Source organism: Ochotona princeps, chromosome 4 (assembly GCF_030435755.1).
Source record: "Ochotona princeps isolate mOchPri1 chromosome 4, mOchPri1.hap1, whole genome shotgun sequence".
Classification (NCBI taxonomy): Eukaryota; Metazoa; Chordata; class Mammalia; order Lagomorpha; family Ochotonidae; genus Ochotona; species Ochotona princeps.
The window spans coordinates 1,916,963-1,944,121 of record NC_080835.1 but is presented as its reverse complement, the minus strand read 5'-3'; the positions used below and the strand labels follow the sequence as shown (position 1 = coordinate 1,944,121).

The 27,159-nt window shown below is 64.5% G+C and overlaps 1 protein-coding gene across 2 annotated transcripts in view; it reads left to right on the top strand.

Moving 5' to 3' along the window:
- The window catches only part of SHANK2 (SH3 and multiple ankyrin repeat domains 2), a 308,953-nt gene extending 282,743 nt beyond the window's left edge, over window positions 1–26,210 (top strand). Inside the window, exons 17-22 of one of the 2 annotated variants that reach the window (XM_058662689.1) lie at window positions 4,860–4,995; window positions 5,118–5,198; window positions 12,030–12,160; window positions 13,319–13,430; window positions 15,343–17,677; window positions 25,295–26,210. In XM_058662689.1, coding sequence (XP_058518672.1) covers window positions 4,860–4,995; window positions 5,118–5,198; window positions 12,030–12,160; window positions 13,319–13,430; window positions 15,343–17,677; window positions 25,295–25,862 — 3,363 coding nt within the window. In that variant the 3' untranslated portion in view covers window positions 25,863–26,210. The remainder of the gene's footprint in view (window positions 1–4,859; window positions 4,996–5,117; window positions 5,199–12,029; window positions 12,161–13,318; window positions 13,431–15,342; window positions 17,678–25,294) is intronic. The other variant, XM_058662688.1, reaches the window with a different exon arrangement.
- Window positions 26,211–27,159: the final 949 nt, after the last annotated feature.

Below are 27,159 nucleotides of genomic sequence, written 5' to 3'. Positions count from 1 at the left end.
GGAGGAGGGCTTGTGTCCGCCGTACCCCGGATGGGTGGGCGCTGGCTGCTGGGCGTGCTTTGTGTCCAAGACCGGCTACCCTCAGCGTCTCTCGGGACACGGGCTATCAGAGGCAGGACCCTCGGCTTGCCGGCTCCCTGAGTGGGCCCCCGCAGGACCCCGGATTCGAGGGCACTCTCCCTCCCACGACACTCGGCGCCCCTGCTCCGGGGCTCATCGTCCCGTGTTTGTCCTGTTGGTCACTCAGCGGTGTGATGCTGTCCCTTTCCACGTCTTGCCTCGTGGATCAAGGAGCTTTTCCGACCCTTCTGCTCTGCGCCCTGAAGACGCGGGTTGCTCCCTGCTGGGCCTTCCAGACTGTCCCTCGGGCCCCGAGCCCAGCTTCCCCTCACCTCCTTGCTGTCTGCTCACAGTCGGGCGGCCGTCACGTTCACTCCGCTCCGCACACTGGCCTGCGCCCTGCACTGCGGCGCTGGCCGCTCTGGGACATTTGTAGCTTTGGGGTCTCGTATGCTTCGTGCCAACGTGTTCATCCATTCCTTTTTTTTCATTTTTTTCGCTGCTACAACAGCGATGGTTCTGCGAAGTGTGTTAGAACCATATCCCAAATGCTTCGTGTGCTACCCGGGGAGGCCCCAGACTCTGACAGTCCTCGGACGAGGCTCCCTGTGTCCCCTGCCCCATCCGCACCCTGGCTTGGGCTAGTTAGCCTGCTTAGATACAGACTGCCAGCCATCGTGTGGCCTGCGGTGGCAGCTCACGGGTTGGCGCCTGGGCATAGCCATGTTCTGTGTGCTCAGGGCTCAAACTCCAGCCCAGGGCAGGTAGCGGGGTGCAGTTTGCACCCCAACCTTTCTCTGGGCCTGCCCCTTGGACTGTACCGGCTAGTGAGGCAACAGTTTCTTGCAGAGCTGCAGTGACCACCGCCCGTCTGTGTCCCAAGGCTTCCGGTTCTCCCATGTGCATGCAAAACCCACCTGCCCTCCTGCTGTCTCCAAGGGCTTCAGGAAAGCGCTTCAGTTTCGTGTGGAGCTGGGGTTTGTGTTTTATGCAGCCTTTATAGCTTACCTCCAGCCTCGAGCTCTGCACCGGCCAAGGCAGCGGCAAGGGAGTGGCTCTATCCACCACCAGGCAGGCAGAGAGAGGCGGGCTGGAACGGTGAAGGAGAGACGGGGAGGAGTGGGAAGTGTCAAACCAAGAGGCCCGTTTCTGGGGTCGGGGACACTGGCCCAGGGTGGAGGGCCCTGAGGGGCACTGCTGGGGTGGCACAGGCCCCAGCTGCCCACAAGTCCGTGGGGAGAGATCCCTGTGGTGTTGAGGTTCTACGAGGAGACGGGCGTCACTGGGGACGTGTTTGCTAGTCAACGTGCCTCAGAGATTAAGCAGGTAAACACAAGAGTGTCCCGCTCAGGCCAGACACACAGACGGAGCACCGTGGGCACTGCCTGCTCACAGTCGTGAAGGACCTGGGCGTGGCCTGGCCTGGACTTGAGTGGGGTATAGAGGGTGAGGGCGGCACCACACAGCTCCTCGGAGCCTGCTGTGGGCCTTTCTGGGCACACTGTAAGGGACACGCACTGCCAGACGAGATCGGGCGGTCCTGCCGCGCAGGGTGTCGCTGCCGGGGGGACGGACCGTCACAGCTGTCTATACACAGACATCTCGACTGAGACCCGAGTCGGGGCGGGAGCAGGTGCTTGGTGAGGCGAGACACGGGGAGGAGCAGTGGACGTGACGCTGCTCTCACCAAGGCCTGGTCCCAGGCGAGGTTCTTGCCCTCTGCCCGGCAGTGGCCCCTTGCCCACCGTGTAGGCAGAGTGGCCTGTTGCTGCGCCTGACCCCCAGCACCCACACCCTCTGGTGGCCGCACACCAGAACTGCAGGCTGGCTGGGAGGAACCTCACCACCCCAAGTTCTCAAGGTCGGCTGTCCCCGCTGCCAGGAAAGTGGGGGAAGGTGGGGGGAGGCCCTCCAGCCGTGGCACCAGCTCTGTGTGCCCCTACCCTGGCCCAGCTCCTCTGTGGGAGTGGGTGTCCCTGCACACTCAGGGCAGGCTCCACTGGCACTGTTGGCAGCAGCTGCCAACCCAGGGGAACCTAGGACCTGGCAGCCCCTGGCTCTGCCCTCCATGGGTGCCGCATGAAGTGGTGTTCAGAGCAGGGGAGGGGACGGTCAGGCCACCGCCACATGGGGCTGTGGCTGTGCACTGACACGGAGCTGAGGAAGGTCCATCAGGTGTGAGGCCTCATGCCGTGGGCAGGGTACCTCTCCTCGGTCAGGCAGTGGTGGGTCCCTGCCCTCTGCGGGTACCAGTGGGCAGAGTTCACCACCCCTGGCCCCGGCACACACACCGGGTCTTGGAAACTAAGACCACTCACCTGCTAACCCCCAAGCGCATCAGAATCCATTTCATAAAATCCTCTCGATGGATTTGGAGAGTGGGTAGGGCACTGTGCCGTCTGGCCCTCTCCCAGACTCCAAAACCAGTGGTGAGCCACTGAGTCACAGGTGTAGGGAGGTGACACTGGGCCCAGGCTCCCAGCAGGGAGGCTGCTCAGCTCCCAGCTGGCACTGCACTGCAGAAGTCGGAGTCCCCAGGTTGCTGGAAACTAAAACCATGCCCTACATGTTGAACCCCTGTGGGCAGGGCCAGTCCCTCAGCAGTCCTGGGCATGTAGAGGATGCCCTCAGGGACCAGGAGGGCATCCTGGGCGTGTAGAGCTGTGCCACCCTGTTGGCACAGTGCCCTCCTCCCGGCTTAGCAGCGATGGGGCAGGCTGTTCATGGGACCTCTGTCCAAGGGTCCCTGGAGGGGCGACACAGCCAGGACCCCACAGGGTGTGGGGCGCTGTGTGGGCTGGAGGGGCTTAGCAAGGACCGTCTGTACCCTGGGAGGAGGGTGTCGCTGAGCCCCTGGATGGGCACACGATGGACTCCCCCAAGGCTGCTGGGAGAGGGAGGAGCATCCGGGAACCCCAACCTGTGGGGGCCGGGCTAGGCACACCTCAGGAGTTAAAGTATCCGTGGCTGCAGCCCGGCTCCTCAGGGCCACCTGGTCTGCAGGGAGGCCCAGCGGCCTAGCTGTCTCCAGGTTCCCACGTGTGGGCCTGCAGTGGCCTCCATCTGCCAGGCCGTGTGGCCATGGAGGGCATGAGCAAGGCTGTGGCCATGGACTTGTCTGCAGGGCTCGTCCAGGCCCAGGTTCACCTTCAGCGTGCAAATCACACCCCAATGTGCCCCAGACAGCCACAGTGTCTGCCTGGGACCCTCCAGCCTGACACACCCAGCCAAGGGCTGCGACCAGGAGTACGTGGGCACAGGAGGTTCTGGGGATGAAGGCACTAGGGGCTGTGTCAGGGCTGCATGGCTCAGTAAGCAGCTTGGGCTCTCAGGGACTGGAGTGTGAGGCCCAGCTATGAGCCCCTCTGCTGACCGGCCTGTGCCAGCCACACTGTCTCCCTGCGTGCCCCACTGCAGCCCCGAGGGTGAGCAGCAGGGAAGGGCACTCTCTCTGCTGCTGCCTGCGCCTGGCTATGAGTGTCTCCAGCGGGGTGGGGCTGGCCCAGCCTGGGCAATGGCCTAGGGCACACAGCAGCTGTGTCCGGGCGGTGCTGCCCACACCTGGGATGGCACCTGCATTCATGGCTGCTCAGAGCAGACTCAGTGCCCGGTGCCCCAGTCCTACCTGCCCTCCCGTGGGTCCCTCCTCTCCCGCCCTGCCTTCAGGCCACAGCCCTGTCTCATGGCACTGCTGCCACTCCTGCCCCGCTGCCCTCTGCTGCCACTCCTGCTCCCCTGCCTCCTCCTGCCTCCCCTGCCCCGCCCCACCAGGTCTAATGGAGATCAGACTCCTCCCATTCCACGGCTCCCCAAGGCTCTGGCACCTGAACCCCGCTCCTTGAAGGGGTCTCCATTCTCACCCACTCGCAGCTCAGGACTGCCACCAGAGCCGGATGCTGTGGCCCTGCCACAGGGCCCGGCCCCTCCTCTCTTACTACCACTACATCTGTGCCCTTACGTGCCCTGGCACCCTTCCCCACACCCCCACCCCATGAGAACACACGCTCCAGAAGATGGCCAGATGACCTGCCCACACCTCCAGACACGGCAGGAGTGGCAGTGAGGCCAAACTCGCGATCCACAGGGCTGCACAGAGTACAGAACCGAGAGAGGTGCTGCCCAGGGTCCCGTGGTGCCACGTGTCTGTCTGTGACAGGTCACCAAGGCCTGCTTCTCTGCTTGGAAGCTGGCAGAAGGTCCCACACAGAAGGCAGCGGCCAAGCCCGTGGCGACCTCTGTGGGCATGGGAGGGGTACCAGGTGCTAACAAGACACCATGGGAAGTAGCCTCGGGCTGTGCCAGCAGGAGGCCATGGTGGGCACGGGCAAGGATGGATGTGTCGCTTGGGGGTGTACCCAGTTGGCTGAGCATGGGAGCTCAAGGCCCAACCGTGCGCTGTAAGTCTATACCTCCTGTCAGCCAGCGGAGGGAGCAGGCTCCACGGGCCCACGTGCTCTGGGCGTGGGGACAGTCCGTGGGGAGGCAGCCCCAGGGTCACAGACGGGAGGGTAAGGCACCCATCCCCCAGAGACCCTGGCTGGCCAAGCTTCATGCCTCCTGGGGCCTCAGGTGGGGGCACGGGTACTGAAGGAGGGCCACATGGAGGTGACGTGCGTTCCCAGAGCCGGGCAGCAGCAGCAGCTAAGTGCTGGAGACACTGGACAGCAGGAGCCTGTCGCACGTGGCTGGTGACTTGGGCCATCTCCAGGTGCCCAAGAGGGTCCTGGGGCACTCGGGTTCCCCGAGGCCAGCCTGCCCTGGTTTGCGGTCACGGACGCCCCACCACCGTGTCCCCACAGGTCAACAATGAGAATGTGGTCAAGGTCGGCCACAGGCAGGTGGTGAACATGATCCGCCAAGGAGGGAACCACCTGCTCCTCAAGGTGGTCACGGTCAGCCGGAACCTGGACCCCGACGACACGGCCAGGAAGAAAGGTGGGACCACGGCGGCGTGGGAGGGGCTCCCCTCAGCTCCCGCCCTTGGGGAAGCCCCCCTGCGCCTGGGGCCCAGGGCCGCCTGTGGCCGGCCCCTCACCCGAGTTTCGTCCGCTCTGCAGCACCCCCACCTCCAAAGCGAGCCCCGACCACGGCCCTCACCCTGCGTTCCAAGTCCATGACCTCGGAGCTGGAGGAGCTTGGTAAGAGTCGCCCGTCTCGCCCACCCCAGCCCACGTACAGCCCCGGGCTGCCCCGCATGCTGGGAGACCCCCATGTCTGTGGCCTCCAATGGGAGCCCCCCGGGGTGTGAGTCCTTAATGTGCGTCTAACATTGTTTTGTTTTGCATTTTTGGGCCTCTCGCTAGTGGACAAAGGTAAGCCTCCGCACGGGGCCCCGCAGCGGCTCCCCCTGCCCTCCAGCCCCCTCCCCAGCAACTCTGCCTCGGGGCCCTGCACCCTCGGGGACTCCGCCCACAGCCCTGTGAACCCCCAGAACCCACACCTTGGCCGGAGGTCTGTAAGAACCGGGAGGCTCCAGCTGTCTGATTGTGTCTCACAGCTGGGGATGGGTGGCTGTGATGGTGGGTGGCTGTGATGGGGGGGTGCTGGCCCGGGAGCCCCAGGTCTGCTGAGGACAGCCCCGAGCTGCCGGGCTGGGAGCAGCCTAGATGTCACAGGAGCAAGCCGATCATGGGGCCACAGGCCAGGTCCACGGACGGCCCTGGTGGGAGGGTGCTGGTGGTGCTCTGACCAAGAGCACGTGCAGCCAGCGCTGCCTTCCCTGGGGACCCCTGGGTGCCCCTTTCATCACCTTCTCACCATGCTGGGCACCAGGCAGCCCTGGGCGGGGAGTGGGGAACACCAGGGCAGAGCCCCACGAGGTGCGAGGGCTGAGGCCGGCCTGGTGGCGCAGGCTGCACTCCGGTTGCAGGCCCCACTCACGGCCTGCAGTGTCCCCAGCCTCCTTCCGCCCTGCCCTGCCTGCCCTGCCCCAACATGGCCCTGCATCCCCAGCCAGGCCACCTGTCCACCCGCCCGCACCTCGAGGGCAGGGAGAGGGTGTGAACTACCACACACTGACACACACACACACACACACACACACACACGACACAGCAGAGCGCTGGTCACAGGGCACACCGGGCCCACTGCCGCTGGGGAGCCCACTTCCTCCTCTGCAGGGTGCTGGGGTTGCACGGAAGGCTTGAGGTCCCAGCAAGCCAGCAGCAGTCACCTGAGGGCAGAGGACCAGGTGCCCGGCTGGGGAGCCCTGGGGTGCTGCCGCTGTAACCGCCTTGAGCCCAGCCCCTGAGCCTCGCCGAGCGGTGCCCTGGAGGAGGCTGGGGGTCCCCCTCTGTCCGTGGCTGGGGGTCCCCCTCTGTCCATGGCTCACGCCTGAGCCTGGCCAAGCAGTGCCCTGGAGGAGGCTGCGGGTCCCCCTCTGTCCGTGGCTCACGCCTGAGCCTGGCCGAGCAGTGCGCTGGAGGAGGCTGGGGGTCCCCCTCTGTCCGTGGCTGGGGCGCCCCCCTCTGTCCGTGGCTGGGGGTCCCCCTCTGTCCGTGGCTCACACCTGAGCCACGCCGAGCGGTGCCCTGGAGGAGGCTGGGGGTCCCCCTCTGCCCATGGCTCACGCCTGAGCCTCGCCGAGCAGTGCCCTTGAGGAGGCTGGGGGTCCCCCTCTGTCCGTGGCTGGGGGTCCCCCTCTGTCCGTGGCTCACACTGCCCTTTCTGTTTGCAAGCCTCAGTTCGGAAGAAGAAGGGTAAGGGGAGCCAGTGTCTGTCTCCAGCCCCCTGCCCCTGCGCCCCCCACCCTGGGGGGAGGAAGCCCCTTTTGTGGCCATCCCGTGGCGTCCGGGTTGTGCCTCGTGTTGTCTTCTCCCTGCCCGGTTCTGCCCAAGGGCTGTGTTCCCCCTCAGTCCGTCCTGTGTGCCTGGCCTGTCCCGTGTGTGTCCGTGTGGCTGTCCAGCGCCCGCTGTGTCCCCCGCTCAGGGGCCGCCAGGCCTGCCCCGGCCCGGCGAGGCCCAGCTGTGTGGGCCTAGTAGAGTGCTGAGTGTGTGGGGCTGTGACTGGGGCGCTTCAGTGGGAGTCCTGACTGCCTTCCTGGCCTGCGGTCCCCCTGCTGGGGACGCACAGCACTCCACAGCAGCGCCACATGTGGGGTTCTCAGCCGCCTCACAGCACTGAAAAGCACCCTCGGCTGCAGCTGTGCCCCCAGAGCAGGGGGACGCCCCCTGCTGCCTTCGCTGTGGCCCGGGCCTCTCACACCTGTGTGGTGGGCAGGCGGGGGCCAGGCCATGCTCGCCTGCTCCCTCGGGGCAGAGGGCTGTGTGTCAGCGTGAGCCCAGCCCCGGGCTGGTGAGGCCTCGGTGGGCACTGCTCCCTCTTCCTCAGGGCGGAGGTCGGACGCCACTATGTGGGGCCCAGACACTGGCTGGGGCAGGGGACCGGAGAGCCACATCTCATCTGAGCTCCTGGACAGGAGGTGGGGCTGTGGGCCACAGATTCTAGAAGGCAGCCAGCCAGCCCGTTCTGTGGGAGGCTCCAGCAGGGCCAGAGGGGGCGGGAGTCATCTGTGGGCACCCGCCGTCGATAACAGTGGAGTGGGGCCTTAGCCCCCCCGTCCATACTGCAAGTCCCACGTGGGCCTGGGCCTGCCAGGGCTTGCCCGCAGCAGGTGCACGGTGAAGGCTCCGCCCCCCAGCCCAGTACTGCCCCCTGCCGGCTGTGGAGAGGCCTCTTGTGGAGAGCCGTGACATCCCAGACAGACCGCGTCTCCACACTGTACCCTAAATCTTTTCTTTTTTCAGATTTATTTATTTTTATTGGAAAGTCAGATGTACACAGAGGAGGAGAGACAGAGAGGAAGATCTTCCGTCTGCCGCAGCGGCCAAAGCTGAGATGATCTGAAGCCAGGAGCTTCTTCCAGGTCTCCCACGGGTGCAGGGTCCCAAGGCTTTGGGCCGTCCTCGACTGCCTTCCCAGGCCACAAACAGGGAGCTGGAAGGGAAGTGGGGCTGCCGGGATTAGAACTGGCACTAATATGTGATCCTAGAGCGTGCAAGGCAAGGACTTGAGCCATTAGGCTATTGTCCTGGGCCCATCCCCGTGTCTTGTCTCCCTGGAACCCATGGGTTCTTTGGAAATCTATGCAAATGGGCTCACACGACAACGAAGAGGGCTATGAAAATAGGGCTGTACTGCAACTGCCAAGGCCAGGGAGGCACAGCCTGGCTCCGCCTGCTGTGTACCCTGGGGCACTGGGAAGGCGGGCTCAGGCGTCCACGGGGTCTACACCCAGTAGCACAGCTTCAGGGTCCTGCTGGGTCCCGCCAGCCATACCCAGTAGGTGCAGGCTGCCCAGGAGCAGCCCAGAAGAAGGTGCCCAGAGAACAAACAGGGCAGAGGTGGGACCAGCGTCTGTCCCAGGCCCCAAGGAGCCCCCTTTCCGATTCTGCTGGCGCCTCTGGCCACCCCCTCAGACCTGTCTTTTGAGAATATGGAAGCTGTCTACCAGCACCCAGCCGCACAGCCCACACCGGCCAGGCCTCTGGGGAGACGACATCATGTGGTGGCCTGGTGTGCAGTGCTGCCAGCACATAGCCCCTGCTTCTGCCACCCGGAGGCGGGCATGGTGCACCAGGCCACATGGCCTGGAGAGTAACAGCCCCGAACCAGGGCTCCTGGACCAAGGTTGCTGGTCGCTGCTCCAGCAAGGTTTCGGCAAGCCAGGTGGGCGCTCCCTGCCAAGACCTGCCCAGCAGGCTGCGGGCCAGCTGCCAGCAGAACCCCAGTAAGGGGCTGGAGCCAGGACCGCTGCCACGGTTCCTGGTCTTAACCTTGGCCAGCAGGCCTCACCATGGCTGCGCAGTGCCTGTGTCAGCCGGGACCCCCTCTGCCCCTGAGCCAGGGTCTTCAGGGTCTTTCCACACCACAATTTGCCAGCATGCCATCCCACAAAGCTTCGTGCTCAGTGAGCGGCGGAGTGTGCCAGGCTCTGCCTGCTCCCTCTGGCAGCTCAGGGCTGGGGCCTTGGGCCTTGACGTGGCTCCCCTGCCCTCCGGGGCTTGTCCTCCCCGCGCCGACAAGCTGACAACACGCTGGTCTTCAGAGTGTGAGAGTCTGCTTAGGGAATCATCCCCAGGTCACTGCCAGAGCCAATGCCTTGGTCGCCTGTCCCGCAGGTCCCACGCGGGTTGGCTGGTAGACATGAGAGCTTTCAGAAGGCTCTGCCAGCCTCCATCAGCCCAGCCGGGCACCAGTTCATGGTTCCCCTTTATCCGAGCCTTGGAATGGACCCTTTACACATGAAGCACAGTTCCTGGCAACCTTGAACGAGAAACAGGAACTACGCCTCCCGGCACCTCTGAGAGCCTGCCTGTCCAGACGGCGAGCTGGGAGCCAGCGGCCCGGCTCACTGGGCGCCAGACGGGCGGCACTCCCAGACCAGGCCACATGTGGCCCGGCCTCACCGCCCCAGGACACCGAGTGCTCTCACACATTCTGGTTGAAAACACACTTTTGGGGCTGGGGGAAGGACAGAGGGGGCCCCTAAAGCCAAGGCCAGCACGCCCACAGCCAGGGCAACTATGTGGCCCAACAAGGATGCAAGGCCTTGCCAGGGCCTGGCTCTACACTGCTTTTCTTGCCTTCCTTAAAAAAAAAAAAGATTTATTTTTATTGCAAAGTTAGAGAGGAGGAATGACAGAGAGGAAGATCTTCCATCTGTTGATTCACTCCCCAGTTGACCACAACAGCCAGAGCTGAGCTGATCCAAAGCCAGGAGCCAGGAGCCAGGAGCCTCCTCCAGGTCTCCCACGCGAATGTTTTGGGCTGTCCTCGAGTGCTTTCCCTGGCCACAAGCAGGGAGCTGGACAGGAAGTGGGGCCTCCAGGACATGAACAAGTGCCCATAGGATTCCGGCACATGCAAGATAAAAACTCCAGCCACTAGGCTACCGTGCCGGGCCCTCGGCAACTGGGCACCCTGCGGACAGTGGGCATAGAACCCTGGTGTGAGCTCAAGCTCTCAACTGCAGATCCTTCAGCCATACTCTCACTGGGATGACAAACAGGCTGGAGACCTCAATCCTCCCCGGGCTCAGGGACTGTGGTCACCTATCCGTCCCAGCACAGCCATCGTGTCTAGGGCACGGCTAATGCCCGAAGTCAGACAGCTCGGCCCGGCAGCCCCGGCAGCCCTGGCCTCAGGAAGACCCACAGGACCACCTGTTGGCCCCTGACACAGTCCACCTTCACTGCTGCGTCCTGCACCGCTGACACACCCAGGCACGATCGCCATCATAGCCGGGCCCCCGCTGGTCCTGGGAGCGCTGTCTACTCACCTGCTAATCCAGCCACAGCGACCCAGCAACCACTGGGCTTTGAGCACAGCATGCAGGCGTGCCCCCTGGCCCTCAGGGGCCTGCTGCCTCTCAGCACGTGGCCCCCGCTTTCGAGACGAGCGGCCGGTGCACGGCTGCCACACCAGCAGCCCGTCTCTGATCCCTCCCAACCCCGAATGCCCCATGGCCACTGAGCGGGGCTGGCCGGTCTTCCACAGGCCCGTTGGCTCGGTGTGCCCCACAGAGCTGAAAAGGGGTCTCGGTTGCCTTCCTTGGTGAAAGCAAGCGGCCCCCCGTGAAAGGGGACAAAGCCCGGCACCCTCGCAGCAGGACCCAGTGTCCACTGGAGCACCCACAGAGCCCCGACCGCGAGAAAACCAAGAGCCCACGTCCAGGGCTAGTGATACTGGCCAGTCTAGGGGGCAGGGCAGGGCGGGCATCCCAGCCCAGGCGTGTGAAGAGGAGGGCCCAGCATCGTGGGGCGGAGCCAGGAGCGCAGAGGCTGCAGCAGGCTGGGGCTGCTGGGAGCGGGCTGCGGAACGGGGCAGGGAGCTGATGTTTCTGGGGGCTGGTGACCTCTCCCTGCTCAGGAGGGCCTGGGGTGCAGGTCATGGGCTCGCTTTCCATGGCAGAATGGGTTCCCACTTGGCCTTGGCAGGCCCTGGGGTTTGTGCTATAAGCTGTCCTTATCATTGTTATTTATGATACTGCACACACACACACACACACGGCTGCATGGGAACACACAGGGAACCCAGCTCCTGGACTGTCTGGACCACTGGCTACTCCGTGAGGTCCCTGTCCCTTCCTGTCCTCTGCCTTGCCCTGCCATGTTGGCCTCCAGCGGCCCCAGGCCGGAGGAGACAGAGCAGGCTGTGGCTCAGGGCCTTAGCTGGCAGGCCAGTTCTTCCTGAGAAGCCCCCATTGCAAGACAGCCAGGGCCGTGTCCCTCCTCGGGGCCTCTCACCATCATGGGCCTGGGTCCCTGGGTGCTGTGCACATCACAGGCACGCCCAGGCCCAGGAAAGGGTGAGCGTTTCCTAACTCTGACCTGGGCTCGTGGACGCAACCTGCTGGTCGCTCCGCTTCCAGAGGGCAAGGGCAGTGCTGTGTCTCGGAGGGCAGCAGACCCTGGCCTCTGCCAGGTGTCCGGTGGCCCTCAGGACAGGCGCTGCTGGCCTCCGTGGACGGGGCCCTGTGTCCTCACAGCCCAGAGACCCTCGGGGACAAAGCCAGGGCTCCCAGACGGCTCTGGGGGTTAAAATGATTTCTTAGTCTCTGAGGAGCAAATAGCTCACAGCTTTCTGCTGTGAATGAGCCCCAGGGCTCCAGCGTGGCTCAGCTCTGCCTCCCTGTGGCCACGCTGGCACCTAGCAAGTGGACCAGTGGAAGGAAACCATGCACTGTTCGTGTGTGTGTGTGTGTGTGTGTGTGTGTGTGTGTGTGTCCCCTCTGTGTGTTACACTGCCTTTCAAGTACTCTTTCAATTACAAACTGACTTCAGGAGTCCCAGCGTCCCCCACCGCCACCGCCCTCTGTCATTGGACACTTTGGGGTCAGTACGGCTCGCGGTGCAAACGCGGCAGGCGGGTACCCCCCTGCTGTCCTGGGTGACCAGTGCCCTTCAGCACCGTTCAAGGCTTGAGCCGTCGGCGCCCCAGGGCCTCTAACCGCCGTGCTTGTACTGCAGATAAACCCGACGAGGTCCTGCCGGTGGCCAAGCCCTCCCGGACCGCCGAGAACGTGGCTGTGGAGTCGAGGGTGGCAACCATCAAACAGCGGCCTACCAGCCGGTGCTTCCCAGCGACCTCGGACATGAATGTGAGTCACACCACCCGGGACAGGATGAGCAGTGGCGGGGGTGGTGGGGCTGGGGTCACCCGGGAGGGTTGGCTGGGTGGGATAGCCAGTGTTGAAACTCAGCTCCCCAAACAGTCTAGGGGCCCGAGGGGGAGTGCCCTGGCCCAGCGCAGACCTGCAGTGCACACACGGACCAGCTGGCAGCCACTCCTGGTGTCCTGTGCAGCTCCAGCCGGGTCCAGCACGCTCAGGGACCCTGGGGGCATGGGGCTCTGCCCGGGCGCAGGCCAGTGCCCAGGGCTCCGGCCACAGCTTCCTCAGGGACAGAGCTGCCAGACTGCTCAGGCTTCACAGCACCCTGAGGCAGCTGAGGCCAGCTCAGAGCAGGTGCCCTCAACACGCCCTCCCCTGGGCCTTGAGGAGGGCCGGGCAGCTCAGGAGGCATGGGCTGGTGCACACACAGCCCTGTGTGCAAGACCCACACACTCCCTGAAGGCGTACTGGGCTCCCCGAATCCATTTCACATTGACTCACTCTGTAGCCCAGCCTTGGCCTAGTGCTGACTTGCTGGAATATCCCAGCTGGTCTACCCAGACCAGCTGCCTGTCTCAGCAGAGGGACACAGCTGGGCCTAGGCTGCTGCTGGGCACAGCCCCGCCCGGCCCGAGCGTCAGCGCCCAGCTCCATTGCCTCACCTCACAGTGGCTGTGCCCGGTCCCTGAGTTCACTCATACAGGGACCGCTTCCCACCAAGGATCCAGCACCTCCCTGTGGCTGCCCGATGCCAGCCAGTGCCTGTGATTCTGCGGAAAGCAGCTGCCTGGGGCAGCCTAGGGCCCAGGTGGTCCCAGGAGCCGTCTGTCTGCCCCACCCAGGGTGGTCTGGGGCTTGCCTGAGCCGACCAGCTAGCATGCCCACTCCCAAAGCAGCCAGCACCTGTCCCAGCCCTGCCTCTGGGCCACGCATCCAGAGTGTGGGAGGTATGGTGTCCACACTGCCAGAGTGCACCGGGGAGGAGCAGGCGTGGAGCGGGGCTAGCGTCCCTGCACGTCCGTGGGCCCGGAGGAGCCCAGGCGGCAGCAGGTGACAGAAGTCCCCAGACCCTCCTCACCCCCTGCTCCGGGTCCCAGCACTGTGGCGGCCCCGGGCCGTGCCTCACCGGGGCTCTCTGGTTTACAGTCCGTGTACGAGCGCCAAGGCATTGCTGTGATGACACCCACTGTTCCCGGGAGCCCAAAAGGCCCGTTTCTGGGTCTCCCTCGAGGTACGATGCGAAGGCAGAAGTCCATAGGTAAGATGGCCTCGCCCGCACAGTCGCTCTTGGCTCAGCAGCGCAGCCCAGGGCCCCTGGGAGGGCTGGCCACCGGGCCCACGCCAGGCCCGCCAGGGCTAGCACCTGCCCGTTCCCCAGGGGGCAGGGACCTGGCCTGGCCCACCAGGTGAGGTGGTAGGATGCTTTTCTACCAACAGTGCAAGACCATGGTGACATCTCCCATTCAGAAGGCAGTGTCTGTGGTAGAGCAGCCCAGTTGAGGGCCTGCAGAACAGGTTGGGCCCCCGGCACACTCACAACCAGTTGGGAGGTGGGTCCCTTGCCAACAGGCTGCTGCCCAGAGACTGGTGAAGGGCCAATGCACTGTGGGTCGCAGAAAGCAGCTTCCCTGCCCATGAGTGTCCCAGACAGCCCCACTGATGGGCACAAAGGAACGCTGGACCCTCAGGAAGAGGAGCCAGCGCCAGCGAGAGCAGGGAGAGCAGCCGGCAGCCAGACGCTGGAGGGCCCTGCCGTGCACAGAGGAGCGCATGTGTGAGAGTGTAAGAGGAGGAATGTGATTGCGTGTGTGTGTGTGTGTGTGTGTGTGTGCAGGCACGTGCGTCTATGCCAGAGTGTGCGTGTGGAGGGCAGGGGCGCCCTGCAGCCGCCTCTGGGAGCCCTCGGTGCTGTTGGAGTGCTGCCTGTGGCCCCCGCGCAGCCCCAGCAGGCAGGACCCGGCAGAGGGCCGCGTTGTGTGACATGCATCGTGTTGTGTCGCTGCTATTGTCCTGGTTAATAACGCCTGATCTCTCCTATCAGACAGCAGAATCTTTCTATCAGGTTAGTGACGCTCGCCTCAGACTGCCCTGAGACTGTGACCACCAAAAGGCGTATTCTAAATCACTACTCCTTGGGAGCCACCCTGCCCGGCAGCCGCCATGTGGTCGGTGGCCCGGGAGGCGCCCAGCGGCAGTCCAGTGCCCTCCCTCCCACAGGAGTACAGTAAATTTGGAATACCCTTATTGGATGCAAGTTCCCATCCAGTGCATCCTGCTGGTTTGTCCTAGCATTGAGTTCAAGTTCATCCTGCTTGACGCCCCTGCATGCCCCAAGTCAGGACCCCTCCCTGGGTCCCTCAGCACGCGCAGGCACCGCTCGCTTGTGGATGCTTCAGCCAACCCACACCTGCACTCCTGTGCCCCGCGTGGCCTCTGGCACCCAGCCCAGAGCATGTGGACCCCAGCCCTGACAGGCCCCCCCACTCCTTAGTGCGGCACCGTGGTGGATGTCTCCCCTCCTGGGTGTGTGCCATGGCCAGAGTGCCCACCTCCGGGCTGGCCCGTGCAGCCCGCTCCCACACAGCTGTCTGCGGAGCCGAGAGGGGCTGGCAGGTAGCACTGCCCACGGGGTCAGAGCAGGCAGCCAGCTTCCTGGAAGGGACTCCAGGTTCCCCCAAGTCCCCCAGGGCACGGGGCCTGGTGCTGCAGGCTGCCCGTGCCATGCAAGCAGATGCGGCATTGTGTACCCTCATTCCAGTGGGGTAACCCTGGCAAGCCCAGAAGGGACAAGGTGGACGGTTGCTGATCCAGCCAGCCCAGCCCCCAGCAGACATGTGTGCATACACAGGTGTGCTGGGACAGCCCCTGGGCCCATTCAGGCTGTGCCCAGAGAGCAGCCTGGGGTTCAGGGGCCAGGACCCCCGGGCCTGACTGGATGCCACCTGTGCCCGGAAGAACCTGCCGGCAGCATGCGCCTGACATGCCCCTGCATCCCTCTTGTCTGGAGGTTTTTTATCTTTGTTTGGCTCCGCAGCACCGCATGGGCTAAGCTGGTGGCCTCATACGCGGTCGGTGTGTGTCTGTGGGAACTGGGAGATTGCACCGCCCGGGAACCGCCTGGGGTTTGCTCATGGCCGCGGCCTACAGCGAGCCCTGTCTTCCGCCTACAGGAATAACTGAGGAAGAGAGGCAGTTCCTGGCCCCTCCGATGCTGAAGTTCACCAGAAGCTTGTCCATGCCGGACACCTCGGAGGACATCCCCGCCCCTCCCCAGGCGGTGCCCCCGTCTCCACCACCGCCCTCCCCGACCACCTACAACTGCCCCAAGTCCCCGACTCCCAGGGTCTATGGGACAATCAAGCCCGCGTTCAGTCAGAATCCCACCGCCAAGGTGTCCCCGGCCACCAGGTCGGACACGGTGGCCGCCGTGATGCGCGACAAGGGTGTGTTCTACCGCAGAGAGCTCGACCGCTACTCCCTGGACTCGGAGGACCTGTACAGTCGCACCGCCGCCCCCCAGGCCACCTTCCGCAGCAAGCGGGGCCAGATGCCCGAGAACCCCTACTCGGAGGTGGGCAGGATCGCGAGCAAGGCCGTGTACGTGCCCGCCAAGCCGGCTCGACGGAAGGGCATGCTGGTGAAGCAGTCCAACGTGGAGGACAGCCCGGAGAAGACCTGCTCCATCCCCATCCCCACCATCATTGTCAAGGAGCCCTCCACCAGCAGCAGCGGCAAGAGCAGCCAGGGCAGCAGCGTGGAGATTGACCCGCAGGCCGCAGAGCCTCCGGGCCCGCTGCGGCCCGACGACACCCTCACGGTCAGCAGCCCCTTCGCCGCCGCCATCGCCGGGGCGGTCCGGGACCGGGAGAAGCGGCTGGAGGCCAAGAGGAACTCCCCCGCCTTCCTGTCCACGGACCTGGGGGACGAGGATGTGGGCCTGGGGCCCCCCGCCCCCAGGATACGGCCCCCCGAGTTCCCCGAGGAGGGTGACTTTGGCGACGAGGAGGGCGCTGAGCAGCTGACGCCCCCCACGCCAGGAGCTGTGTCCAGGGAGCCCGAGGATCACTTCACAGGTGGAGGCGAGGCCGGCACCCAGGGCGAGGCAGGGAGGCCCCTAAACCCCCCACCCAAAGCCAAGGGGCCCGAGGGCAGCCCCACAGCCGAGAGCTACGTGCACCCGCTCACTGGCCGGCTTCTGGACCCCAGCTCCCCGCTGGCCCTGGCCCTCTCGGCCAGGGACCGAGCCATGAAGGAGTCGCAACAGGGTCCCAAGGGGGAGGCCCCCAAAGCCGACCTCAACAAACCTCTCTACATCGATACCAAAATGCGGCCCAGCGTGGACGCTGGCTTCCCTCCGGTCACCAGGCAGAACACCCGTGGGCCCCTGCGGCGCCAGGAGACGGAGAACAAGTACGAGAGTGACGTGGGCAAGGAGCGGCCCATGCTCATCGACATCGTGGACACGTCGCAGCGCAAGCCTGCCGGCCTACTCATGGTGCACACGGTGGACGCGGCCAAGGCAGATGGCGCCCTGGAGGAGGAGGACGAGAGCGCGGACCTGGAGCCGGACGACTCGCCGCCTGAGGTGCCAGAAGGCATTTCCGAAACCGAAGGTGCTTTACAGATCGCCGCAGCCCCCGAGCCCCCCGCCACGCCCGGCAGGACCATCGTGGCGGCGGGCTCCGTGGAAGAGGCGGTGATTTTACCGTTCCGCATCCCTCCTCCCCCTCTGGCGTCCCTGGATCTGGACGAGGAGTTTATTTTTACAGAGCCATTGCCCCCTCCCCTGGAATTTGCAAATAGTTTTGATATCCCCGACGACCGCGTCGCTTCCGTCCCCGCGCTCACGGACTTGGTCAAGCAGAAGAGAAACGACGGGGCTCCGACCCCTTCGGTCAGCTCAGCCGATGGCAAGAAGCCCACCAGCCTTTCCAACTGCCTGCCCGCCTCGCTCCTGCCGCCCCCGGAGAGCTTCGACGCCGTGGCCGACTCCGGCATCGAGGAGGTGGACAGCAGGAGCAGCAGCGACCACCACCTGGAGACGACCAGCACCATCTCCACCGTGTCCAGCATCTCCACGCTGTCGTCGGAAGGCGGCGAGAACGCAGACACCTGCACGGTCTATGCAGACGGGCAAGCGTTTGTGGTTGACAAGCCCCCGGTACCTCCGAAGCCAAAAGTGAAACCCATCATTCACAAAAGTAATGCCCTGTACCAGGACGCGCTCCTGGAGGAGGATGCGGACGGCTGCGGGGTCCCCCCACCCGCACCCCCGCCGCCCCCCGGAGGGATCCCGCCGGCCATTGCCAAGGTCCTCCAGCCGCGAACCTCCAAGCTGTGGGGCGACGTCACGGAGGTCAAGGGCCCCATCCTCTCCGGCCCCAAGGCCAACGTTATTAGTGAATTGAACTCAATCCTGCAGCAAATGAACCGAGAGAAAGCGGTGAAGCCGGGGGAAGGCCTGGACTCACTGGCCGGAGCCAAGTCCGCCAGCCTCGCTGCCAGGTAAGTCCCGCCACGGCCCAGGTGCTCACGCTCGATGCTGGCCAGGCCGACCTGACGGGGGCACGCGCCACGCCCTCGTGCCGGCCACACGTGCTCCGCTCGCAGCCGCCAGGAACCCCGGACAGCACAGGCAAGGCCACGTCCACCTTGGCAGGTGCAGCACGGCCCTGCGGACTCTGCCAGGACCCCCTCAGAGGCCGCTAGGACCTTGCCAAGGCCCAGACAACTTGAAGCTGTTGAGGGGGCAGCGGCCACACAGCTGGGGTACGGGGCGTGGCCAGCACAGGCTGAGGGCTCTCTTCTGCCTGGGCTTGAGGGCAGGGGTGGCCCGGCTGGAATTGCTGCCCATTGGCCTCCGCTACCCCAGGAAACACCTGTGCTGGTCCGAGTGGGCCAGCAGCACGACCACGCGGGGTGTGGGCCGCCTGTGTGGCCCTGAAGGAGTCACCGTGACACCCAGCTGGGGCTTGGGGGAAGGAGCGCCCTCTGAGACGGCCCCCCATTGTCTGCCCCCCAGCACGGGGGTCCTTCCCCATGGATGCCGAGTGGACAGTGGGGGCGGGAAGCAAGTGCCGGCACCCCTTTCACGAATAGGCCCGGGGTCACCCACAGGCCTGGCCAGCAGGGCCCACGGCCGGGACAGCTGCCAGGTCCGCGTTGGCGCGATCTCACACAGGAGCTGAAAAGCAATGGTCCCGCAGCTCACAGGACACTTTCCCATCCAGGCTGTGGGACGGCCCACGTGGGCCACGGCCCCGTGTGTGCGCCCAGCAAGTCCTGGGACCACGCCCGTGGGGTCTCTGGGAACAGCAGCTGGCAGCCTTCTCTGGCCTTGGGGGCGGAGCTTCCGCAGAGCGGTGTCCTGCGGACTACCTGCCTGTCCCAGGCGGGGCTGAAGGGCGTCTCCCGGCAGGCTCTGGCGGTTCCTGAGAGCAGCTCTGGCCAGTGCTTGGCTGTTTGGTTGTCCATAACGAGATCATTCCCACCAAATGTGGCCCAGGCTTCCCCGGCACCCCTGAGACAGGGTCTATACCTGCCCATGTTTAGCCTGGCAGGAAGCAGGTTGCAGTGGGCAGACAGCCAAGCCAGGGCCCAGCTCCTGGGGCCAGGGATGGCCACCAGCATGGCTGGGATGGCCAAAGGTGCCACAGGGCTGCCCGGGGCCTTGGAATGGTTCTGGTCCTGCACACTCCCCACTCAGCTGGGCACCGAGAGCCCATGTCCGTCAGCCTTGCTCCTGCCCAGGGGCACACACGGAACTGGGCCAGGAGCAGAGGGGCCGAGGTGCAGGGCAAGGGTCAGTCACAGAGCCAGGGAGTCCATGTCTCCCCCACCAATCAGACAGAGTGTTGGGCAGGCCTGGGGCTTGGGAGCGGGACAGCTGCCTAGAACAGGGGGCTAGGGCCGGAGTCCCCAGCAGCCAGGGCTGAGTGAGCTGTGCCCCTCCCAGCACTCCACACCGTGGCAGTGTGCTCGGGCCGGTTCTGCCCTGCCAGGGCCCTTCACCCACAGGGCCCAGCCTACCCAGGCGGCTCATCAACATGCAAATGTTTCAAAAACTTTAAAGACTGTGACTGACCCTGAGCAAAATGAGGCACGAAATTGGATGAAGGGAATTCCTACTGAGGAGAAAGAAATGAGTTTTTCTAAGGGAAATTGAAAACCAGTCACGCTTTTTGAAATGACAGGCGAGCAATGCAGCAAATTGCCCTCTCCACGGCAGGCCCTCGAGGGGACCCCCTCTAGGGCCCACTGTCCCTTGCTCACTCACTGCAGGACACCAACCTCAGCTGAACTTGGCCCTGGAAGTTCCAGGCTGTCTTGTACCACTTCCTGCTGGCGGCCGGCGGAGTCCAGGGGCTGGGACCCTCGGGGTATATCTGCTGAACTCTGGCTGTCACGCGGGATGGAAACACCATGTCCAGAGCAGGGAGTTTCACACAGTCCTGAGGCCACGGCCCGTTGTCAGAGTACCAGGTTCAAGTCCTGGCCCCGCTTCCCTTCCAGCTTCTTGCTGACTGCACGCTGGGAGAGCCGTGGAGAGTACATGGCCTGCCGCCCCAGAGCAGACCAGGGAGACGCAGGGGCTGGCAGCTCGTCCTCTGTCGTCTCCTTTCAAAAGGAGTTACAGGAAGGTGACCACACTAATTAAGATAGAACTGGCCTTCTGTCCAGAGCAGCCAGCAGCTGCTGACTACAGGAAAAGTATCGCCAAATCAAAGGGCAGGAGGTGACCGTGGGGTGGGAAGTGACCGTGGGGTGGGAGGTGACCATGGGACAGGAAGTGACCGTGGGGTGGGAGGTGACCATGGAGCAGGAAGTGACCATGGGGCGGGAAGTGGCCATGGGACAGGAAGTGGCCATGGGTGGGAAGTGACCATGGAGCGGGAGGTGACCATGGAGCGGGAGGTGACTGTGGGATGGGAAGTGACCGTGGGGTGGGAGGTGACTGTGGGGTGGGAAGTGACCGTGGGACGGGAGGTGACTGTGGGGTGGGAGGTGACCATGGGACGGGAGGTGACTGTGGGGTGGGAGGTGACCATGGGACAGGAAGTGACTGTTGGATGGGAGGTGACCATGGAGCGGGAAGTGACTGTGGAGCGGGAGGTGACCATGGGACAGGAGGTGACCATGGGGCAGGAGGTGACCATGGGACGGGAGGTGACCATGGGGCAGGAGGTGACCGTGGGACGGGAGGTGACCGTGGGGTGGGAGGTGACTGGGGTAAGAGGTGACCGTGGGACAGGAAGTGACCGTGGAGCGGGAGGTGACCGTGGGGCGGTAGGTGACTCTGGGGCAGGAAGTGACCGTGGGGCAGGAAGTGACCGTGGGACAGGAAGTGACCATGGAGCGGGAGGTGACCGTGGGGCAGGAAGTGACCATGGGGTGGGAGGTGACCATGGGATGGGAAGTGACCATTGGGTGGGAAGTGACCATGGGACAGGAAGTGACGATGGGGCAGGAAGTGACTGTGGGGCAGGAAGTGGGTCTCGGTTTCCTCATCTGCCCACTGGTGCCGACAGGGACCCTGCAGCCCTCGTTGCTTTCATAGGCCAGCAGTGAGCGGCCTGCTGAAGCGCTGGGTTTTCACAGCACCCTGGACGTGCCTGGGCGACATTCTCACCACGTGGTGGGCCAAGGGTGTTCTGGGGAAGTTCTGGGTTACCACGTAGGCGCGATGGGGGCCACCGCAGTGCTGAGCCCTTGGTGAACCCCGGCCGGGGAGCAGGAGGGGGCATCAGCAGGGCCCAGCAGTCACGGGCAGCCAGGCCAGGCCTCACCCCTCTCCTTGGGTGTCTCGGAGAGAAGTGGGCCACAGTTAACACACAGCTGGGAGTGTGCCCACATGCCGAGTGCACACGGGGGAGCAGCCACTGAGCCACCTCAGAAAGCCCGGGGCACTGTGCCCATGTGCAGGGTCGGTGAACACCAAGCCGAGGCCAGGCCTGGGAGACCAGCCGAGCGACAAGGGCCAGGCAGGGCCCCAGGAAGAAGGGAACCGCTTTCCAAATGGTGGCAGCCACGGGAGAGGCACGGTCATCCGTCTCCTGGCAACAGCCCAGAGCTGTGTGCTGGGAGTGGCTGGGAGGTGTGGGCTGGGATGAGGGGGCCTGTGTGCCGGGAGCGGCTGGGAGGTGCGGGCTGGGACGAGGGGGCCTGTGTGCCGGGAGCGGCTGGGAGGTGCGGGCTGGGATGAGGGGGCCTGCATGCTGGGAGCGGCTGGGAGGTGTGGGCTGGGACAAGGGGGGCTGCGCCGTGGAGACAGGGAGGTGGATGGGTCAGGCATCGTCTGTGTGCCAGGAGCAGCTGGGAGGTGCTGGCTGGGACGAGGGGGGCTGCGCCGTGGAGACGGGCAGGTGGATGGGTCAGGTATCGTCAGGAGGCGCCCCGCCTGCTGGATTCACGTGCCGGGGGATGCAGGCGGCTGCGCCCCCAGTTACACCCCAGAAGGAGAAATAGCAGGTGGTGGTTTTTAATGCAAGAAGGCATGCTGCTGTGGGAAGGTGGGTTGTGCGGCCCTCCCCTGTGCCTGGGACAGCAGGGAGTAGGCACGGTGCCTGCTGGCTCCTGGGACTCTCGGAAGTCACCGTCTGCAGGGTTGAGATCCGGAGACCCCCAGAGGCTTTGGACCCTTCTAGGGCCCCGCCCCCCACCTGCAGTGTCTGCCTCCCCGCCGGCCCGGCTGAATGCTTCTTGCTTTCCAGTTGGTCTGGGTTGTTAAACCTTTCCTCTGCCCAGCTGGTCAGGAGCAGACTTCCGGCCTGCCAGGGAGAGCTGCTGGCATGCCTACAGCCTGGGCAGTGCCAGGCGGCTCTCTGAGTTCTGACGATGATGTGAGCAAGCAGGGTGGAAAAGGCCAGGCTGGTCCACAGAGACACCTCAGCTCCCATCAGCCACCAGGGGCCAACAGTGTGGGGAGGCGAGTTCCTGAAAGGCGAGTGGCTACTCAGGGCTCCCGGCAGCAAGGCCTGGAGCCCTGGTGGGTGGCAGCCGAACCCATGCCCGGGTCTGCTTCCTCAACAGTGCTGTGGGGCCTGGGCCCAAGGTCCATTAGCCAGTCACAGTTGTCTCTGCATCCCTGCTTGGGGCCAGGCTGGGCAGTGGCACTCTGTGCAGCCCCACACGTCGGGCCTGGGCTTAGCTTGGTGCCCTCCCCACTCTCAGGAGAGTGCGGACAGTGATGTGGTGAGACTGGCTTGGAAGGAGCTGGTGGGAATCATGGTTGCAGCGTGGCCAACATTAAGATGTGGAGATGTGACCACGCTGCAGGAACAAATTTCAAACCAAAAGCAGGCAGCTGTGAGGGGCAGCGAGCGGCCTCTGGCCCATGTGTACTCGCTGCTCAAGAGCCCGGCTGGAAGCATAGGGGGCTGCCTGCACGCCACCACAGTGCGTCCCAGCGTCTCGCCGACACCCGGGTCCTGCTGGATTCTCCTGTTTCTGTCTGGATATGATTCAGAAGCAAAGAGCGAGAGGGTGCGTGCACACCGGGTCTGCCTCCCACAGAAGCGGGAGGACCCAGGGCTCTGCCCGCCACGGAAGCAGCTGTGCGAGGGAAGGCCCGGTGTGTGGCAGTGCGAGTGACCAGACAAGCAGGGTGCTGCCGCAGCGCGACAGCCTTCCCCGCTGTGCCAGCAGTGCCAGGCAGGGACTGGTGAAGCCAGGCCAGACGCCCTGGTGTGTGCACTCGGGGTGGGCTGGGATGGCCGTTCCTGCCCATGGCTGTGGGGGCCTCTTGCTCAGGAGCCCCGGTTGGGGCGCCAGGCAGCGACTGACGTGTCCCGCTGCTGCACCTCTGTGTCTCCCTTTCCAAAAGATTCATTGATTTGAAAAATGAGTGATGGGGGAGACCTTCCATCTGCTGGTCCACTCCCCAGATGGCCACGAGAGCCAGGGCTGGGCCAGGAGCCAGGAACTCCCTCCAGGCCTCCCGTGGGCGGGGCGGCAGGGGCCACATCCGTCCGGGAGCCCCCACGCTGGCTCCCAGGCGCATCCGCAGGGAGCGGGGCGGGAAGTGGAGCAGCTGGCACCCACGCAGCCCTCCAGCGGGGAACGCTGGCCTTGAGAGCAGCAGGTGACTAACCTCCCACAACTTCCTCCTTGGTCCTTTTGTTGATAAGTGGCTCACACTGTCCCGAGGAGCGAGGCTGCCAGCAGCACGCTCGTTTCCTCCCCAGAAGCAGCTGTCCCCTCCTCCGCCGCCTGGCAGTCCTGTCTCAAGTCGCCTGTTTTGTCATTTGCATGTGCTCCATGACGGTGTTAACAGAAGAGGGTCATGCTGAACAGAAGTAAGTGCTGCCTGCAGAGACCGCGTGACCTCCGTGTGCCTCTCTCTCTCTCTCTCTCTCTCTCTCTCTCTCTCTCTCTCTCGCCTGCCAGGGCCCTGGGCAGCGCCTCTCCACTTCCTGCTGCAAAGCCTCGCCTCCCTTCCCCGGCCAGGCCAGCGTGGGCACTGGGTCCTGGGCCGGGTGCACTCACCGCCGGAAGCATCCCTGCGCGGCAGCCTGGCCGGGTCCAGCTGTGCTGGGTTGGGAGGCACAGCCACCCCAGGTGTTCTGTTTCCTTCCTTACAAAGCCTTTTCCTCTTCCTGGTCCTGGCTCAGACCCCACGTGGCTCCTGGTGGACATGTTGCCAGCAGGCTGCACTGCAGGGCCTCTTCCAGACCAAGAGGACCCACGGGTCCTTCCTGTGTCCACAGCCCCCTCACTCAACAACGGAAGTCTTGACCCCGGGGCCCAGCTTGTGGGTTCTGAGTGGCCATGTGTGGCACTATTGGGTCGGGTCCCCTCGAGCTGTGCACCTGGGGAAGCCCAGTACCGCAGACGGTTTGGGGGACGACAGTCAAGCCCCACGCAGGACTGAGCTGAGTCCGTGGCAGACCTGCCAGTTGCCGTGCCTGCCAATGCCCACGGCCACCGTCAGCAACCTCCGCAGGTCAACAGGTGCCTGGGTGCTGAGCAGGCAGGCAGCAAGCAGCCAGAGGAGCAGAGCGGGGAAGTGGCCGTGTGACCTCCCTGCAGGCCCCAGAAGGAATCCCAGGGCCTGGCCGGCTGTTCTCGGGGGGTGCTGTGGGGATGGCCGCGGAGCAGATCCCACCGCCTGCAGAAATGTTCCATGAGCAAGGGGCCTTGCAGGTCAGCTGGAGCCCCCCACGACTCCCCATGCATGCAGAGTGGCCAGCGGGAGAAGCGGGGTCAGGGTCTTTCCTCCCGCCCATGACTCCTTTCCAAGGACAGGACGGTCAGCTGCTGCCATCCAGGGCCTTGCGGTCACCTCCATGTCGGTGCGTTTCTCTGGGGCTCACTCAGCCCGCTGTCCCCTAATCGCAGGGAGAGGTGCTCAAATCGCACCTCAGACACTGGGCCACACCTGAGGGCAGGGCCTAATGAGCAAGGATCGTTCCAGAAAGGGGCACTGCCCTCCCATGAGGTGGGTGAGCATGGAAGGCAGGAGGCGCAAAGCTCTGGCACCTCCGCAGGACGGCAGGCTGGCCACGGCTGCAAGCGAGGGCCGGCAGGGCATGGCCTGGGGCCCAAGGGCAGCTCTATCTTCCTGCGTGTGTGTGTGGGGGAGATGCCTGGACCATCCAAAGGATGGGCGCCCCTCCCTGTGGGCAGTTACCCACGTTCCAGGGCCAGGGAGGGCCGGATGCGGGCATGCCACTGAGGAAGGGCTCTCCGATCACTGTGACAAGGCCTGCGTCCCGCCAGAATCGCCCACAGAGGGGTGAGGGGTGCTCACAGCCGGCGCACCCCCCGCTACCTCACAGTGACACAACCTTGCTGTAAGCTGTGGCTGCCTGTGTCCTGGGCTGGGCTGAGCTGCTCAGCTGCTCCGTGGTTACAGGCCTGCCACTCACTGAGATGGGCCAGCCTGGCAATGGGCCGCCAGGGGCCTGGGAACAGAAGCCCCTGGCCCCGTGCCCCCGGCCCAGGTTCAGCTGAGTGGCTGGCGTGCTGTGCTGAACACCCTCTTGCCGCTCCTCCCTTCCACCCTGTCCTGGCATGGCCGCTGGTGGGCCATTGCCAGCGCATGGGCCTCTGGCGTGGTCTGGGTGTGTGTGTCCCCTTCCTGAGCGGCTGGCAGGTGACAGTTGTCTCTTGTTGCCCTTTCAGAAGCCCAGAGGTCATGAGCACTGTCTCAGGTACACGGAGCACGACGGTCACCTTCACTGTCCGCCCCGGCACCTCCCAGCCCATCACCCTGCAGAGCCGGCCCCCCGACTACGAAAGTAGGACCTCAGGGCCGAGACGTGCCCCAAGCCCTGTGGTCTCGCCGACAGAGCTGAGCAAAGAGCTCCTGCCCGCCCCGCTCTCTGCCGCCGCGTCGCCCTCCCCTGCCCTGTCTGACGTCTTTAGCCTTCCAAGCCAGCCTCCTTCAGGGGACCTGTTTGGCTTGAACCCGGCGGGACGCAGCAGGTCGCCGTCCCCCTCAATACTGCAACAGCCAATCTCAAATAAGCCTTTCACAACTAAGCCTGTGCACCTGTGGACTAAACCCGACGTGGCCGACTGGCTGGAGAGCCTGAACCTGGGCGAGCACAAGGAGACCTTCCTGGACAACGAGATCGATGGCAGCCACCTGCCCAACCTGCAGAAGGAGGACCTCATTGACCTGGGCGTGACGCGCGTCGGCCACAGGATGAACATAGAAAGGGCTTTGAGACAGCTGCTAGACAGATAAGGGTGGCTGTGCCTCCCCCCAGACTGCTTCTTGTTCTGAGTAGAGATGGGCTGACACGGAGAGGGCAGAGCCTGTGAGCGCCAACCCCGTCCCATGGGTCTGTCTCCTGGTACCCAAAGAAACGCTGACAGTGTCCACCGCGCGGCCGAGCCGAGGCCTGGCAACGCCCCGGCTCTCTGTGGGTCTCTTGGCCGGTTCCTGCCAACAGGGGACAAGAGGAGACATGCCCAGCCTGCCTGGCTCTGCAGCTGAGAGGCCCCGTGGGGTCTGCGCGGGCCCCCCAATCTTGCACTCCACATACCTCCTGAGGCCTCCCTCCTCTGCACTCGGCAGCTGCCCGTCACCCCAGGCCCCACGAGGCCTCGCCTCTCAGAGGAGGCCCCTTCTCTGTCCTGAACTGAGGTGCAGTGAGGTGCTCCCAGCAGCCTCTGCCGGCCCTGGTCTGGCGCCCGGCCGCCTCCTGTGCAGCCGCGGCTCTCTGGCCGAGGTTCCTGGCGGCAGGGGTGTAACAGGATCGCGCTCGGCTTTGCTTGCCTTGCTTGCTTTCTGCACACCTACTAGAGTAATTCCAAGGTGGCCAGACGGCATGTGGAGTTAGTCAAAGCACAGAGTCACGATTCCGGGCAGGAGGGGGCCTGGCCACGGGACCCAAGGCCCCAGAGGGAGCTGTCATCTGGCGGAGGGGCTGTCGCGGGTGGAGGGAGGGCTGCTGAGGCAGGCCAGGACCCAAGTGGGGGGAGCGTCCACTCTGACTCCAAGGGCAGGAGACCCTGGCACAGTGGGCCTGCCCGCCACCAGGGCAGACAGCATCTCCCGGAGCTGGGTGGGCGCAGCCCCTGGGCTCGCAGAGGCGAGGGGAGACGGTCCTTCCTCCCTGGGTGTCCAGGTATCCCACCAGCTTGTCTTAACCGTCCAACAGGGTCTCTCTCGGAGGCCCCACGGGCATGGAGTGTAGACCCGACGCAGCGCCAGGCTGTGGGCTCACGGTGAGTGCAGATCTCGCGGCGGGCCCCTTATGCCCGCGTCCTTCCTCTAGTGCCCACAGGAGGTCATCGGTTGCAGAACATCCAGTCAGGCTTCCAGCACATTCTCCCACACTTGGAGAAGACCCGAATGTCAGGTTTGGGGGTTTGTTTTCTCTTTCTTTTCTTTTCTTTTTATGATTTCAGAACTAGCCTGGCCCATCTCCTCTTATAAACCATCTTTGTGTTCTTCATGCTCACGGCCAAGTGTCTGATCAGGTCTGGAACTGCTCTAGAACGAACACGTAAAATTTAGCAATTTAAAATCTTTCTTT